Genomic DNA, 18,211 nt, shown 5'->3' on the forward strand with positions numbered 1-18,211 from the left:
TCAGCTATACGTATACATATATCCCTTCTTTTTTGGATTTCCTTCCCATTTAGGTCACCACAGTGTATTAAGTAGAGTGAGTTCCCTGTGCTATACAGTAGGTTCTCATTAGTTGTCTATTTTATACATAGTATCAGTAATGTATATGTGTCAATCCCAATCTCCCAATTCCTCCCATTCCCCTCTCCTTTCCCCCTTGGTATCCATACATTTCTTTTTACCAGCTCTTTGATTCTCCACATATAACTTAATGTCTGATTTTTAGTTTTTTCATGTGTAAAAATGACAAAAATTGTTAGCGCATCAAAATAAAGTGAGATAGTTTATAGAAAGGGTCATTATAAAGTGCCTGCCACGGAGTTAATTTTCCTCTCTTGATTGTCAATAAGTAGGGACAATGAGTCAGGGAAAACAATGAGATACCATTTTTCACTCATTAAATTAATAAAAATTAAACCATTTGCTTCTACTCAGTGTTGGAAGGAGTGTGAGGAAATAATAGTGTAAATTGGTACCACCTATTCAGAGAGCAATTCCATAATATTTTTCAAACTGGCTACTTGACCCAGCAATTCCAGACCTCGGAACTGACCTTACAGAAAATCTGCCAAGCTGCGTAGTGAAGAAGACCCATGCAGCACTGTGTGCACTTGTGCTCAGTTGTAAACAGCATAAATATCCATCCCAAAGCAGGTGAGCAGTGTGGAAGGGGGATGTTTCAGTGCCCTCAGTGGTGACTCTGTATATGAAAAAGACTCAAAGTTTATTTGTTTTGGTGTTAAAAATTCGGGTTTGCTTTTTTAAGTATACTTTCAAAACCCTGGTCATTCTGGGAGCTTTTTTTTTTTTTTTTGCGGTACGCGGGCCGCTCACTGTTGTGGCCCCTCCCGTTGCGGAGCACAGGCTCCGGACGCGCAGGCTCAGCGGCCATGGCTCACGGGCCCAGCCGCTCCGCGGCACGTGGGATCCTCCCGGACCGGGGAACGAACCCGTGTCCCCTGCATCGGCAGGCGGACTCTCAACCACTGCGCCACCAGGGAAGCCCCGGGAGCTTTTTAAAAATATTTTTTAATTGTGTAAAATACATGTAATGCGAAACTTACCGTCTTAACCATTTTTAAGTGTACAGTTCAGTGACGTTAAGTACATGCACATTGTTGTGCTACCATCACCACCATCCATCCACAGAATTTTTTGTCTTACAAAACTGAAACTGAACCCATTAAACACTTAACTCCCCATCTACCCTCCAGCCTCTGACAAGCACCATTCTACTTTCTGTCTCTATGAATGTGACTACTGTAGACATTTCATAAAAGTGGAATCATTCAGTATTTTTCCTTTTGTCGCTGGTTTGCTTTACTCAGAATAATGTCCTTAAGGTTCACCCGTGTTGTAGCATGTGTCAGAATTTCCTTCCTTTTTAAGACTGAATAGTATTCCATTGTATGTATTTCGTTTATTCATTAATCAGTCAATGGACACATGGGTTGTGTCCACCTCTTGACTATTGTGAATAATGGTGCTGTGTACGTGGTTGTCCATATATCTCTTCAGATCCCTGCTTTCAGTTCTTTAGTGTATATTCCTTGAGGTTTCAAATTCGGCGTATAAATATCACTCATCTACTAATAAGTCTAGCAGATTTTAGTAGTCACTTTAAGAGGTCTTTAAATAGTATTTGGTCCCATTTTCATATGTAGCTAATGAAACACCTCCCTACCTTTTAAACTGCTTTAATGTATTAAGTACACCTAATATCTCCCTTAAGTACTTCAGTTGTGCAACTTAAAAACCTATGTAAGTACTCAAGTTACTCTCATAAACCTAATTAAAATCTAAATGTCTAAGTACTCAAACTTACAAATTTATAAAAATCTGAACTTCACTTAAATGATCCCGTTGTGTGTATAAGCATAGTCACATTTTAACATAAAAATCACAACTCTAAATAAATTACATAATTATTTATTTTAAACTGTGGTTACAAGGCAATCTAATGGAATGGGCAAGATGCTATTAAACATTACAGGTACATAATTTTTGCACAAGTTCCTAAAAGCAAAAGTATTAAATTAATGGCTTTGATTCTCTTAAACATTTCTGTACTTAATTCTAAAATTTCCTGAGGGTGACAGATGTTTTTCCATCATGGAAGATAATCGCTATCTTATTTCACTTTACTTAACTCTGAATATTTAGACCCGGCATGAATTCTGGACCAGCAGACATTTAGGCAAATCTTATTGAGACTAAGGAAACTATAATTAGAGTGGTTGCCTTCTCTGCATGCTCCAGTTATATCTGTGATCAGATATTTCGGCTGGCAGACTGACTAGATAGATTCTCAATTAGAACCATAATGGAATGCACTAAACCTTATTTGTAATTGCTATGTCAAAAACTCCATTACTCAAAGGAGACTGTCATATGGCCAGGATCATTAGACTTAGATTATACACATTCCTTAGTTCTTCATTGTACTCACTCATGTCTGCAGCTCCCACACAAGATGATCACTTGATTGCATGTTGTATTTCTTTGGTTCCTGAGAATGGAAAGAATGGAAATGCCTTCCTGCTTAAGTCCAAAGACTGTGCAGCTTGATGAGAAATCTCACATATTTTCATACACCTTCTGGGATCAGGCAATTATTTGTGTACTAAAGTGGGGATGAATGGAATTTTGGATATCTTTATGGCATTATTTGACTGCACAGCTCCAGGGGATGTCATTTACATTACAGTAGTTGTGGGTAGCTTTCCTAAATTATGGAGTGTACATCTGTGCAGTTGTGAACCTTAACTGCATTCTGCGGACAGTTAAATAAATACTACGACAGCCACGTGGACAGCTGATGTATTGCTATCACTGTGACTAATTTCCTGCCCCATGTGGGGCTTCTTGGGGACACCTAGTCTATTGATCTTACTGCTTTCTCCCACTTCTTAATCTGTAAGTCCATTCCTTTTTTCACTTCCCAGCTTAGATTCCATAGTCTATAATTTCAAAATATATCTAACAACACCTTACACCCCCTTGCCATTCTGAATTTTTTTCTTCTCTGACAGACAAAACCCTAATCCTAGATGAACCCTTATCTCTGAGTGAGCTTCTCAGCTGCCTAGAGCTGTTGGAAAAAGTCACAAAACAGACAGATGGGTCCCATTATAAGTTCAGCTTATTCTTCCACTATAGAGAGGTGCTGTTGTCACCTGGGAATTTGCTGGATTCTCAGGTCAGCTCCCTCTCTTGGTATCTGCAGTGTCCATCTCAGTTAGCCTCCGAGATCTGACACCCCAGCTAACCTCTGCCAAAGACCTACTGTCCCACCTCCTGTTTTACAAAGAAAAGAGAAGGTATCTGAGAGGACATTGCTCGTTATCCTCTACTATACAAACATGCCTACATCTCTGTGCAGCCTGCCATTCCTCCCTTGGGTTACAAGAACAGTGCTTTTTTTCTCCTGTCTAAGGATAACTCCACACAAATTCTGGTTTCACTCTCAGCCTGACTCCTTAGGGGTCTTATACTAGAAATTATTATTCTCTATGGTAATCAGAAACCCTCCCTTTCAACTAGGTCATTCCCATTGACTTTTAGTAATCCTCGTCTCTTCCACAAAACAAAACAAAAAGAATAAATAAGCAAAAAAATAAATGAATAAATAAAAAATTTCTCCCTCAATCCCAAATCCCCAGCAGACCTGTTTTTGTCTTTACCTTCTGGAAACCTCTGCAAAGGTTTTCTGGTTGTCCATATGACAATAATGCTCATCTTTGGTTAGCTATCACTGTTTAGCATCGCTAGTTATATTAAGAGGACTTGTGAAATATAGCAAAATTCCCAACTATATTCAATTGTATTTATTTAAAGTAAAATGGTAACATAGGCTATAATAATAAAGATAGAAACTAGAAAATATTAGCACGGATGTGGAGGAATTGGAACTCTCACTCATTACTGGTAGGAATATAAAACCATGAAGTCATTTTGGAAAACAGTTTGACAGTTTCTTTAAAAGTTAAACATGTGCTCACTGTACGGCCCAGCAAAAGGCCACTGGTTGGTTATCAGATGTGGTATATCCATATAGTGGAATATTATTCAGCAGTAAAAAGGATTGAAGTACTGACCCATGCCATAGCATGGATGATCCTCAAGAACATTATGCTAACCAAAAGAAGCCAGACAAGAAAGATCACATATCATATGATTCCATTTCTATGAAATTGTCCAGAAAAGGCAGATTTATAGTGACAGAAAGATTAGTGGTTGATGGGGGCTGGGAATGAGCACAAGGAATCTTTTTGGGGTGATGCAAATGTCCTAAAGTTGGATTGTGGGGATGGTTGCACAATTCAATAAAATTTATGAAAAATCATTGAATTGTACATTTAAAACAGATGAATATAGATGTATAAGTTATACCTTAATGAATTTAAGTTTTTGATGAGTTTGCTAATTGTACCAATTGCTTAATGTGAATAAAAGTGAAATTATATAAAGCCAATTAATATGCTGTATTGCAGTTAGATATTTGAAAATCAAAATAGCAATATTTGTGTTTCACAGGATAATTTTTAACAAAATTTTCTTGGTCATATAGTAATGAGGAAAATATCTGTTTCCAACCCACTGGTTCCAGCATACCAAGTGTTAAGCAGTTCACTCCTTTTATCCTTTGTTAACACACTGCAAGTATGTCCTTACCTATGAATGGTTAGCATGGTATACAATAATATTTTACTTGAAGTGAAAACTTGATGAGTGTATGGCCAATCATAACATTTAATTAAGGTCTCTTAGTACTCTTTGACCATAATTAAAATGCTAGTAATGTCTGGGACAGAATGGTTTTAAATCTGATCAGGAAATTTAAATCTCTTTTCAGTGTCTAATATTTGTTCACATTTTACATGTGAGTAATTCTGGAATAAATAGGTTACATTGTAAGTTTAAATTTTAAGGTAATCACTTGCCAACCAGAAAGCAAAGTGTAACCATGTAAGAAAATAGATTCTGAAGCACAGTCTTAACGAAGGGAAATACAGGCAGAAGAAATAAGGAATGGTAAACTCTGTTCCCGGGAAGGGGAGTCTGGGGTTGGCTTAATTAGGGCCTTTAACATGCAAGGTCGTTTGCAGGGACAAACAGCTATCATTGTCATGATAGTCCTCTTCTCCAAGAAGATCAGACTAAGAGGACACAATTTTAAGAAGGTGCTGTAGTTAGAAGGAAGGCATTTCCTGACAAACTGGTTTACTTAAGAATGAGATTATGAGAGAGGCTATGCAGGCTTCTCTCTGGGAATCCTAAAAGGGTACAGAATGTGAACGTAGGTATATATGCATGAATCTATGAAAAAAAAAACAGAAAAAGAGACTTGGTGAAAAGTAGGCTTTTCCCTGCTTGTTCAGAACGTGATACAATTTATCGTAAGTCTAATATTTATTTAAAATGGCAAAATAACGTGTTGCCTGAAGGACAATAGAGTAGGTTTAAAAAATTTATGACCTGGCAATTTGTGGTATGGGAAGCATGCTTCTTTACAAGGTTGACATATCTACATGTATAATACAAAGATTGTCTTCTTCAAAAACGTGATTTGCAGCCAGCACATCTGTTCTTGTGTAATGGATTAAAATGAGCTATTTTTGTTGAAGTTCAGTTGCAGAGTAACAGAATGTTAAGCCAGCTTGCTAAAAAAGTTACCTATTTTAGATTTTTTCCCTTTATATTGAACTTTTAAAATGTTCTTATATCTGACAAAGCCTCATTCTTCATTAAGAAACAGAAATTTTATGTGGCTCTAAGGTGTATTTTTGTCATACTGTAGCATTTAGATGAAATCTAAGTTGTTCTTGTTTAACATTTTGAATGTTAAATTATATCCAAGTTTGATATTTCCCAGGAACAGTTTTTCATAAAAATCTTACCAACATTATTGACTGTTCTTCCATGGAATGTAACATTGTTTTGTTCTTACAAAAATCTGAAATAAACTTGTTCTGGCTTTCCCCTTCAAATGGAATTATGTCATTTGCATTAAGGCTTATCAGGAAATCCTGACTATCCTCTTACATTCCCAAGAGTTAATAAACTGTATGCATACAAATCTCTGTAAATGGGGGAAAAGCTTTTTCACATATTTCTGTTGTAACTTTATAACAAATGTTAATCATTTAATTGGTCAGTCTTTGGGAAACTGACCTTTCTCTGATTTTCTGTGTCTTTCAAAACACAAGCAACAAATTAAAAATCCATTAATAATTCAGTTCTGCTTAAAATAATATACATATACTGATCATCTTAAAGAGTCATTTAAGTAAATTATAGCAGGAAGAGAGATATAATAGAAATGCACAGCTTTCAAGTTGCTTGTAGTCTGGATCAGTCCTTCTTAAACTTTAAGGTGTGTATGGATCTCCTAAATATCTTGTTAAATGCATATTCTAAGTCAGTGTGTCTGGTATGAGGCCTCAGTCTGCATTTCTAACCAGCTCCTGAGTGATGCATTTGTTGCTGGTCCATGAACCATTTTGTGACCCAAGGGTCATAATAGCTGTCCTTAATATTCATAGAAGAGTCTGCGTGTAGATCATAAGTGACACACATTTGCTAACGTTTTTATCATCATCATAACCGAGCTGGACAATTGTACAATCATCTTCTAGAGAATAGAGATCATATAATATTAACTTGGAAAGAATCCATGACCATGGGCCTTATTAGTACTGTGTTCCAAGCTGAGCTACACATAGAACTAAACAGACTGACAAGGAAACAGAAATCAATTGTTAGAACTAAATGATTGTAGACATTCTGGACTGCCCAAATATAGACGTGATATGGAAGGGTATATCTTCATTGGTTCTGTTTTGATTTTCTGAACTCTTGACCACCTAGTGAAAGAAGAAATTTTTCTCGGTAAAGAGGAGCCACTAAAGCAGGTACCATCAGGGCACAGGTGGCGCACACCAGTGAGTGAAGAGGGCTGAGTGGCTGTGGCGGTGCTGTCATAGAGGGGACACACTTCACTCCACTACTGCCATGCAACATGTCAGGCCTAGCATGGCTAGAACTTCCAACTTTTTAAGAAAAGCCAGAAATATAAATTTCATGTGAAATTTCCCCATTTAAAAATGTTGGCTACTCATTTAAATTCTTTTAAAACATTAGGCGGCCAAGAAAACACATCTGTGTCCCAGACACAACCCTTGAGCCATCTATTTACAGTGTCTAGGGTAGAATACATTGAATTCTTGTAATGCACTTCTCAATATTGAAAAATTAAGAATTTTCAAAATCAAACACATTGGCCTCTTGTTGTGCGATGTTTTCATCAGAAGAGTCTCTGTTTTATGTATTTGGAGGTCCTGGTGTAAGATTGGTGTGTGATCATAAAACCTGTCTTCCTGTCTTCTTTCACATTCCAGATTACAGGACAGGCCCATGTTTCACTCAGGTCAACAACCAGATGTGCCAAGGGCAGCTGACAGGCATTGTCTGCACAAAGACTCTGTGCTGTGCCACCATTGGACGGGCCTGGGGCCACCCCTGTGAGATGTGTCCCGCCCAGCCTCAGCCCTGCCGGCGGGGCTTCATCCCCAACATCCGCACTGGAGCTTGCCAAGGTGAGTTAGCCTTCAGCCTGTGTGCACAGAGTCACCCATGTGTCTGGGCTCCTTTCAGTGCGCTGGGAGAATCTGGCACTGTGGATGGGAACCTTTAACCCAATACTGTTTCCAAGAGGAGCCTCATCAGCAAGCCTGACTAGAGATGGCTTACCTTCTAGCCACCTAATAAATATTTTTCAATTGACCAAAAAGGAGAAGAGATATATGAAAAGTATGAAAAACTGGGGAAAATTTTTAAAATACAATTAAAAATATTCAATACAGTCAGAGGATAAGCCATTCCATGTCTTCATCCAGATGGTGCTACACACTCCCTGCTACAGCCCCTCAAACTTTGCATATGTAAATACCCAGGCGACACAGTTTTTCTGTCTTTCCAATCTCATTCAACATATAAGAACCTGAACCCAGGTGACAGGGAGAAGTGAGCCATCCGGTATTGTTATTAATAGTATCTTCAGAGACAAAGTATTAACTCCATCCATGACTGTAGTTATTTCTGAGCTTATAACCAGTTGGTTACAATCTTGTCTCCAGGCAATCTTCCTAACCACATATCAGGGTTAGATTGGGGCCCTGAGGATGCTACAACCATAAACTTTAAACCAAATAGCCGGAAATTGTTAAATACTTAACTGGATAATTACTTTTCAGCCACCATGATTCTTAGCCTTTTTTGGCAACTTCTCTGACGTCATATGGATTAAACACGTTTTTAGAGCTTGGAACAGAGTGCCATAATGAGCTTTCAAATGGTGGGAGGATCACAGGAAACTGGAAAGTACTTTTGTATTATTCACAGAAATGATGTTACTCATACTTGTCATGAGAGTTAGGTTTATTTGTTCTAATTAAATCATGTACAAAGTTAGATGGGAAATCTTTCAAACTGATGTTAGTAACCAGTGTCAGAGGTAGAGAGGTTACCTATCCAGCCCATGTAAATGGTATATTGCAGAAAACCAGGCCAGTGCCCTAAAACCCAAACGAAAATTGTAGTGTGGGGAGCCTGTATATAACCTCAATCCATTGAATAATAAAATCTGAGTGCTCTGTGTAATTTGGTAAGTGTATCTCCGATAGTGGCCTCCAAAGATTTGTGTTAGTTTTGTAGTTTTATAAAAGGTAGTTTAGGGCTTCCCTGGTGGCGCAGTGGTTGAGAGTCCACCTGCCGATGCAGGGGACACGGGTTCGTGCCCCAGTCCGGAAAGATCCCACATGCTGCGGAGCGGCTGGGCCCGTGAGCCATGGCCGCTGAGCCTGCACGTCCCAAGCCTGTGCTCCGCAACGGGAGAGGCCACAGCAGTGAGAGGCCCGCGTACCGCAAAAAAAAAAAAAAAGGTAGTTTAAAAAATGATCTGTATCTAAACTCTTTTCAAATCAAAACTACCGGGATACCCAAGAGATGACCATATAACCCAGCAGATTCACAACTTTATGTTTACTTGCATGTAAAAGCCTTGTCAGCTGTGGACTTAGAATGGTTTTGTGAGTATTTTGTCTCTTGGATTAATACCAACCACAACAAATATGAAGTTTGGGTTAAATGTCATTTTTAATCTGTTGTTTACTATGGATAACAACATTCTAAATCATTGATATGATTATCGGTATGATTCTATAGAGTTCCTGATAAAGCAAGTTTTTTCTATAAAAGATACACTATACTATATAGTATATAGTATTTACCATACTACATAGAATTCCTAGGTTAGGTATAGATTACTGTATAATTTATGTAATTTAATGGATTACTATTACAGATAAAACGCTGTATAGATCTACTAGATTAATACTGACTAGATTTACCAGAGTAATAATTTTTGTTTATTCTCTAGCACTTATCACCTTCTAACGCACTTGCTTATGGTCTTTATTGCTTTTACTGTCCCCCAGATAGAATGTAAGCTCCATTTGGGCAGAAATCTGTTTTATTCATTAATGTCTCTGAGGCATTCTAACATGCAGTAGATACTCAGTAAATATCTTTTGAATTAATAAATGGAATTGATATTAAAATACTTCCAAAATACACTGTTTCGTAGAAATAGTCCAGGTTGAGAAAAGCCCTCAACTTCAACCAAAACATTGCAAATTATTGACTCTCCTCATCTTCTATATTTGTACTTAGGCTTCTTTACCTTGATATTTTGTCAGAGAGGCCTAGTTTTTCTGAACACAATTACAAAAAGTGTGTGATCTGATCTCAAACTTCCTGAATGTCCTTCAGGATTGAGTAATGTCTGAAGGCTTATTTGTTTGAATTTGTTTATGTAGTAGAGATAAGTTTTGGGCTCCATTTGCCCAGGAGTATAATGGATTAATACAGCCACAGGAGCAAAATGAAATTTGCCACATTGTTAAAAGGTCTGGAAAAGTTGAAAAAGTTCTGCTTTATTTCAAAATCATGGCATCGTCAGAAAGTTCTCAATTAAACACTAATCCTCAGTTCAGGCTATTTTAAGACTCCATCTTACTGTGATTTCATTTTTTCCTTTAAATTCCTAGACTGTTTCCCAAATACTCTGCCAAATTAATTTGGAAGATAATAGGGCGTAAAAATATAAGATAATAAAACATGATACACACATGTCAGACTTCTTTTTTATAATAGTGATCTTTTTTATAGTGTAACTGAAAATTTTTGTGGAGTTAAAAATAAATTTCAGCTGTGTAGATGATAGCCAGTTTAATATTGGTTTTAAAACATGGTTTATATTAGCCAAGGGAGGACATTTCTGAAGTTCTAAATATAAAATTATCCTGTAGCTGATGCAATTAGTGAATTACTTTATCTATGGCTTAGGAGGGGATGAAATAAGGTCTTGTAGTAAACCAAATAAATGTGAAAAATGAGGGCCAACAGAAAATTAAGATGACACTTTAAAAAAACTAAGCTGTGGGACTTCTCTGGTGGCGCAGTGGTTGAGAGTCTGACTGCCGGTGCAGGTGACGCGGGTTCGTGCTCCAGTCCAGGAAGATCCCACATGCCACGGAGCAGCTAGGCCCGTGAGCCATGGCCGCCGAGCCTGCACCTCCAGAGCCGGTGCTCCACAACAGGAGAGGCCACAACAGTGAGAGGCCCGCGTACTGCAAAAAAAAAACCCAACAAGAACTAAGCTGTGAGGAAACTAGTAACTAAACTTTTTACTTTTCACTGTTGCTGTCACGACTTTCTGTACTCAAATAAGCAGTGTCAGAAGAGTATACCTTCCTAGGGTACTATGAGGTCAATCATAATGATTCTTGACTTCTTTCATATATAGAGCATTTCAGTTCTAGCCCTTATGCCTAAGTCTAATCTACATTTAGTCTTGTACATTCTTCATTTTATTAAACATTGAAGGACTAAAGTTGGCTCACATAAGCCTTAAAATTTAAGCTAGCATAAAAATGAGTGAATTAAAGGTAATAAAAGTGGCATTAAGCTCTTTTCCAAGAATATCTACAAACTTTAAATATATATGTCATAAACTGTCACGTGCATATGTTGTATTATTTTTTTACAAATAGGTTCTTCTTTTTAAATCTTTACTATGTTACACATTCACTCTAATTAGAAGGGTATTTTATTTAAGAATAATACTTTGGGTCTTTTAGATTTTCAAATATATTTTAAAATTTTCAAAATATATTAAAATTTGTATAATTATTAATTTATGTTGCTTGATTTTTAGAAATTAGGCTTTTAAACTACTCCAGATGTTTCAAAACTGGAAGTACGGCAGAAGAAATTTGCTTATTTAAATCCATCTTTTGCTTTATTATAGACAATAGTAATAGACTGATGCTGGGCCTCTGCTCCATTCCAAGCAGTGTGAGAGGCATGGAAATTGTGACATACGTGACAGAGTCAGGACCTAGCTAGGACACAAGACAGGGACTTAAATAAAGAAAGAGCAGTATAGACCCTGAGTCAGTCCCTGCAAAACAAGTATTCGTGCCTGTCCTTGTCAAATGGGATTAGTATTCAGAAATATTTAATCCTTCAATCAGACTGCACATGAATCATGTAGAGAAGTTGAATCTTATCTGAAACCAGGCAGGCATGGCTAGTTCCTCAGGTGTATCCTGAGAGGAAGATACTGTCAGTAGAATGTTATTTGCAGGCCTTCTGTATAGCACAAAATGAAAAGGAGATTTGGTTCATCTGATTAGTATAAATTATTAAACACAAATTTATCTTGGCTGTCTGCATTGACCAAGTTAACCAGATCGTTGCAAAGTTTAACTGTAGTTCACACTATGTGAACACAAGCCGTTCCTAAACAATCCAAAAAATTTACCTAAAACATAGTCGATTATAGGAACTCGTATTGAAAATAGCAGGATATTGCCCTTCTTCTAACTCAACAAAAACTAACAAGAAAAGGAATAACAGAGAACAAGCCCTTCTAAAATAAAACTCTGCAACCCCCAGTTCAGAGCAGTGATGGACACATGGCGGTTGTTGGGAAGTCATGGGGACAGGGAGAATCTTCTATGTGTTTGCCATGAGCATTAGCATCCTGAAAGGCTGTTGAGTGGATGTGGACGGTCTCTTGGAGAGGAGGAGTATATCCCATAAGAGAGGGATTCTACTGCAGGCCCTCGGAGTAACTGAAGGCATATGGAAAGAGAGTCTTTGGTGGCAAGCCATTTCTAATATTCTCTAGCCAGCCTTCCAACCCAGAGATGCTCCTTTAGGTAAAGGAGGGGGAAGGAAAAGAGGATATGGGAGCCACTGGTGAGCAGCTTGCAGAGTCTGTATCTGAAAGGGCAGAAGGTGGGAGCTACACCACTACCTGAAAGTTTAAAATTAATACCCAGGAGGAAAAGAAAGTGGAGAGAGTTTGGTAAGAAGCTGCATGAGTCTCTACAGAAGTTCTCAAATCAACCTGTTTCTTCTTGGCTTTCTCCACTTTTGCTTCAGCAGGAAATGCCCCATTTAAAGGTGAGTACTAAAGAGAAAAGGCTTACATATAAAAGCTGAAAAAAGAGAGAAATAACGTAAGGAAAAGACAGAGGAACATGCTTTATGGAAGAATTACCTAAATAAACACAAAGTTCATATACTCTTTTATCTCGAGGAAGTGAAAAATAATATGGTTCTTCTCTTAACAGGTGCTCAAAGAAGCACTGTTAAGAGTTCAGAAAAGACAATCAGAGATAGTGCATTGGTAACACTCAAGAAACTGAAGAAGGATTTGAAACTTTACCTAATGAAAGGCAAATGTTACACATATACATACAAACATACATAAGACTGAAAAAATTCAATGACAAAGGTTAACCTTGAGGAAATCACAAATCAAAATGTCTGAGGACAATAAATAATGATTGTAAAGAAGCAGAAAGGTAGTGAAGTCAGCAGAAAGGTTGTAAAGAAAACTGAAGAAAGGAACTGAAAAAAAGCATAAAGATAATATAGAAACATTTTCTAAAAGAGATAAAAGCTTCAGTTTGCAGATTGGAAGGCACAAAAGTTCAATAAGAGAGAGAAGATAAGGAAAATTTTGTGGGCATAATAAGACAGAATAAGCAAATATCTTTGTTAAAGGGAATATCTTAACTGGTCTCAAACTTCTGTAGAGCAACTCATAGACCAGAAAACAGTGTGGCAGTGTCTACAGACTTCTGTCCTTGATTTACACATATGTAAATAAAAGTCCTTTAGTTGCTCTGTAAAGAATCAACTCTAGGGGGGCCAGAGTGGAAGCAAAAAATAACAGAAGTTTCCTGCAGCAGTACAGGTGATATATCATGGAGGTTGAGACCAGAATAGAGGCATAGGGCCAAGATTTGAGATATATCTAGGAAGTAAGCACTTGTTATTGATGGAATGAAGTGAGACAAGTGAGAGGATGCCGAGTTTATCACTTAGGTTTCTGACTTTGACATCGGGATAAACAATGATGACATTTGTTGAGATAAGGAAGATTGAGACAGAACCATGGTCTGTTTGTTTTTAGTTCGGAGTCCTACAGGTAGTAAGTTACCAATATTTGCTTGTTGGGATGATCATTTATTCAACATTGGAATTTTGTGAATACATGAATAGGTATTCTGGCCGAATCAAACCACATTGAACGGTTGCCAAGATACCCTGTATGTCTTAGGCTCCAGTCAGAGACAGACCTATTCTTCAATTGTTGTACTTAAAGATTGGCATTTGTTTTTGTAGAAGTAGAAGTACTATGTATGAATATATGTGGAGTGTAGAATAAGAACTTACATTTTAAAAATGTATCTAATTCGGGGACAGGCCAAGTTAAAAAATCATGCACTATTAATACAGTAATAGGAATTGGTCCTTAGTTCCCACAGATATAAATTAAATGAACCATTTTTATATGCCTGTAACACTGGCACATATATTTTCACATTTTAATGTCAACTAAAAATAATATACCATCTAATACTAATTTATATAATAAAATCAGTTTAATCTCTTAGGGCAAGTTTATTTGAAGAAGTTGGAGAAGAAATGAGTTCATAAACTAGAATTACTATTGCTTTGTTACATTATTTATAACCTTAGTAGACATAGACTGAAGGGATTATATAAGGTTTAAGTTTCAAAAGATTCAATATTATTCTGTAAAATCCTTGCATGTGATTTGAAGTTATCCAGCATTTAAAGAAATAGTAAGTTTGTGCCTGAGTTGAAGGGAGGAACAGAAACCCATCTGTATAACTTGGACAGTGGAAAACTAATCAGACGTTAGTAGTTCCTTATGCTGGCACTTGGAAGATGCAGAAACTCTTGCATAATTTGGAGGTCTGAGGCTTGCTTCTTTTGATTTTATAGGGAGCACTCATGTGTGCTTCTAGGTTCATGTTGATTATTTCTATAAGATTTCTTTAAAATTTTCTTTTTTATTTTAGTGATTAACTTGATCTACCCAAAAGAAATTAATTCTGTATAGCTGCTCACTCTAGGATATTTCAAAAAGTTTTATTTCTTTTTTTCTAGGAAAGTACTTTTTAGGCAATTACAAAATAAACCCTGTAAAGTCAGATTGCTTTTTTCTTTGAAAAATTACTGAATCTACTAAATATGTAGTCAAAGCTTTTATGAATAGTATTAAGGGATTTATAGGTTTGGCCTCATTTTTTAGCTTATACCGAGATATTCTTTCTCTGATTTATCTGCCAGGAAAAGAGGTTTCTAGGGATGTTTTATACCACACTGTAATGAGGGTGGAAATTTAGTACATTTTTAAAATAATACAGTTCGAAATGTAAATTAAACTGTTCAGGATATAAACCTCCTGTCATGTATTTCATTCCAGTTGCTTTTTGTTTGGATCAGCTATCCTTTAATAAGACAATGATATCTACTTTAATTTCAGGATAAAAATACTTTGGACTATTGTAATTAGTTTTATAGACAGATAGTTAAAGTGCGGAAGAAATAATAAGGATGCTAAGCTCTTTTGTAGACTTAAATTCCCTAATTTACACACTAAGATACACCAAACGTGTGGGATTACCAAAAAGATAATAGGATAAATATATACTGACATAGAAATATATCCACAAACTATTTTAATGGAAAAAAAACAAGATGCAGAACAACACATACAGTGTGATCTTATTCTTGTGAAATAAATGGACCACCACTCTGAATGTGTGTGTGAATAAGTCTAAAAGAACAGACTACTCACTTATATCAATGGCTCTCTCTTCAATTTTCTATTTTCTGCATCTTTAATGTTTATTATAATGAGTATATGTTATTTTGTAATTAAAGATGTAATACTAATAAATCTGTTATGTTGGCCTGTCAATTTGACTAGGTAATGTAAGTTTGCATAAGCTTATATATTATATTTCCTTTTATATACAGTGTTCATCATAACAATATACTGAGTTACCTTTTACACAAAGAGAAATAAGGCAAGTTTACATAGATATAAAATGAAAGATTCAGAAACTCTAAATAAAAGAATTTTTCCCAATCTCCTATAATATATTAGCTCTAGTTTTTTTGTACAGGCCCTTTATCAGGTTGAGTACATTCCCTTGTATTTCTGGTTTACCAAGATTTTTAAAACAATGAATGAATGTTGAACTTTGTCATTGCTTTTTTCACATCTATGATATACTCATATATTTTCCTTAATCTGTTAATATGATGAATTGATTTATGCTTGAATGTTGATACAACCTAGTTCCTGGGATAAACTCCACTTAGTTATGACGTATTAACTTTTTTATATATTGCTAAAGTTGACTTGCTAATAATTTTTGTGTGCCTATTCCAAAAAGATATTCTTCTCGTTTTCCTTCTTCTTTTTTTTTTTTTAACATCTTTATTGGGGTATAATTGCTTTACAATGGTGTGTTAGTTTCTGCTTTATAACAAAGTGAATCAGTTATACATATACATATGTTCCCATATCTCTTCCCTCTTGCGTCTCCCTCCCTCCCACCCTCCCTATCCCACCCCTCCAGGTGGTCACAAAGCACCAAGCCAATATCCCTGTGCCATGTGGCTGCTTCCCACTAGCTATCTACCTTACGTTTGTTAGTGTATATATGTCCATGCCTCTCTCTCGCCCTGTCACAGCTCACCGTTTCCCCTCCCCATATCCTCAAGTCCGCTTTCCAGTAGGTCTGTGTCTTTATTCCTGTCTTACCCCTAGGTTCTTCATGACATTTTTTTTTTCTTAAATTCCATATATATGTGTTAGAATACGGTATTTGTCCTTCTCTTTCTGACTTACTTCACTCTGTATGACAGACTCTAGGTCCATGCACCTCATTACAAATAGCTCAACTTCGTTTCTTTTTATGGCTGAGTAATATTCCATTGTATATATGTGCCACATCTTCTTTATCCATTCATCCGATGATGGGCACTTAGGTTGTTTCCATCTCTGGGCTATTGTAAATAGAGCTGCAATGAACATTTTGGTACATTACTCTTTTTGAATTTTGGTTTTCTCAGGATATATGCCCAGTAGTGGGATTGCTGGGTCATATGGTAGTTCTATTTGTAGTTTTTTAAGAAACCTGCATACTGTTCTCCATAGTGGCTGAACCAATTCACATTCCCACCAGCAGTGCAAGAGTGTTCCCTTTTCTCCACACCCTCTCCAGCATTTATTGTTTCTAGATTTTTTGATGATGGCCATTCTGACTGGTGTGAGATGATATCTCATTGTAGTTTTGATTTACATTTCTCTTATGATTGATGTTGAGCATTCTTTCATGTGTTCGTTGGCAGTCTGTATATCTTCTTTGGAGAAATGTCTATTTAAGTCTTCTGCCCATTTTTGGATTGGGTTGTTTGTTTTTTTGTTATTGAGCTGCATGAGCTGCTTGTAAATTTTGGAGTTTAATCCTTTGTCAGTTGCTTCATTTGCAAATATTTTCTCCCATTCTGAGGGTTGTCTTTTGGTCTTGTTTATGGTTTCCTTTGCTGTGCAAAAGCTTTGAAGTTTCATTAGGTCCCATTTGTTTATTTTTATTTCCATTTCTCTAGGAGGTGGGTCAAAAAGGATCTTGCTGTGATTTCTGTCATAGAGTGTTCTGCCTATGTTTTCCTCTAAGAGTTTGACAGTTTCTGGCCTTAGATTTAGGTCTTTAATCCATTTTGAGCTTATTTTTGTGTATGGTGTTAGGGAGTGATCTAATCTCATACTTTTACATGTACCTGTCCAGTTTTCCCAGCACCACTTATTGAAGAGGCTGTCCTTTCTCCACTGTACATTCCTGCCTCCTTTATCAAAGATAAGGTGACCATATGTGCGTGGGTTTATCTCTGGGCTTTCTATCCTGTTCCATTGATCTATCTTTCTGTTTTTGTGCCATACCATACTGTCTTGATGACTGTAGCTTTGTAGTATAGTCTGAAGTCAGGGAGTCTGATTCCTCGAGGTCTGTTTTTCGTTCTCAAGATTGCTTTGGCTATTCGGGGTCCTTTGTGTTTCCATACAAATTGTGAAATTTTTTGTTCTAGTTCTGTGAAAAATGCCAGTGGTAGTTTGATAGGGATTGCATTGAATCTATAGATTGCTTTGGGTAGTAGAGTCATTTTCACAATGTTGATTCTTCCAATCCAAGAACATGGTATATCTCTCCATCTATTTGTATCATCTTTAATTTCTTTCATCAGTGTCTTATAATTTTCTGCATACAGGTCTTTTGTCTCCTTAGGTAGGTTGATTCCTAGATATTTTATTCTTTTTGTTGCAATGGTAAATGGGAGTGTTTTCTTGATTTCTCTTTCAGATTTTTCATCATTAGTGTATAGGTATGCCAGAGATTTCTGTGCATTAATTTTGTATCCTGCTGCTTTACCAAATTCATTGATTAGCTCTAGTAGTTTTCTGGTAGCATCTTTAGGTTTCTCTATGTATAGTATCATGTCATCTGCAAACTGTGACAGCTTTACTTCTTCTTTTCCGATTTGGATTCATTTCCTTTTCTTCTCTGATTGCTGTGGCTAAAACTTCCAAAACTATGTTGAGTAAGAGTGGTGAGAGTGGGCAACCTTGTCTTGTTCCTGATCTTAGTGGAAATGCTTGCAGTTTTTCACCATTGAGGATGATGTTGGCTGTGGGCTTGTCATATATGGCCTT

At 36.7% G+C, this 18,211-nt stretch overlaps 1 protein-coding gene across 1 annotated transcript in view; it reads left to right on the top strand.

The window, feature by feature from the left end:
- The window catches only part of FBN2 (fibrillin 2), a 232,723-nt gene that overhangs the window by 56,904 nt on the left and 157,608 nt on the right, over positions 1-18,211 (top strand). The window contains exon 6 of the mRNA XM_060006959.1: positions 7,440-7,637. Within this exon, the coding sequence (XP_059862942.1) occupies positions 7,440-7,637 (198 nt within the window). The remainder of the gene's footprint in view (positions 1-7,439; positions 7,638-18,211) is intronic.

The sequence above is a fragment of the Delphinus delphis genome, chromosome 3, assembly GCF_949987515.2.
Source record: "Delphinus delphis chromosome 3, mDelDel1.2, whole genome shotgun sequence".
In the NCBI taxonomy this organism is placed as follows: domain Eukaryota; kingdom Metazoa; phylum Chordata; class Mammalia; order Artiodactyla; family Delphinidae; genus Delphinus; species Delphinus delphis.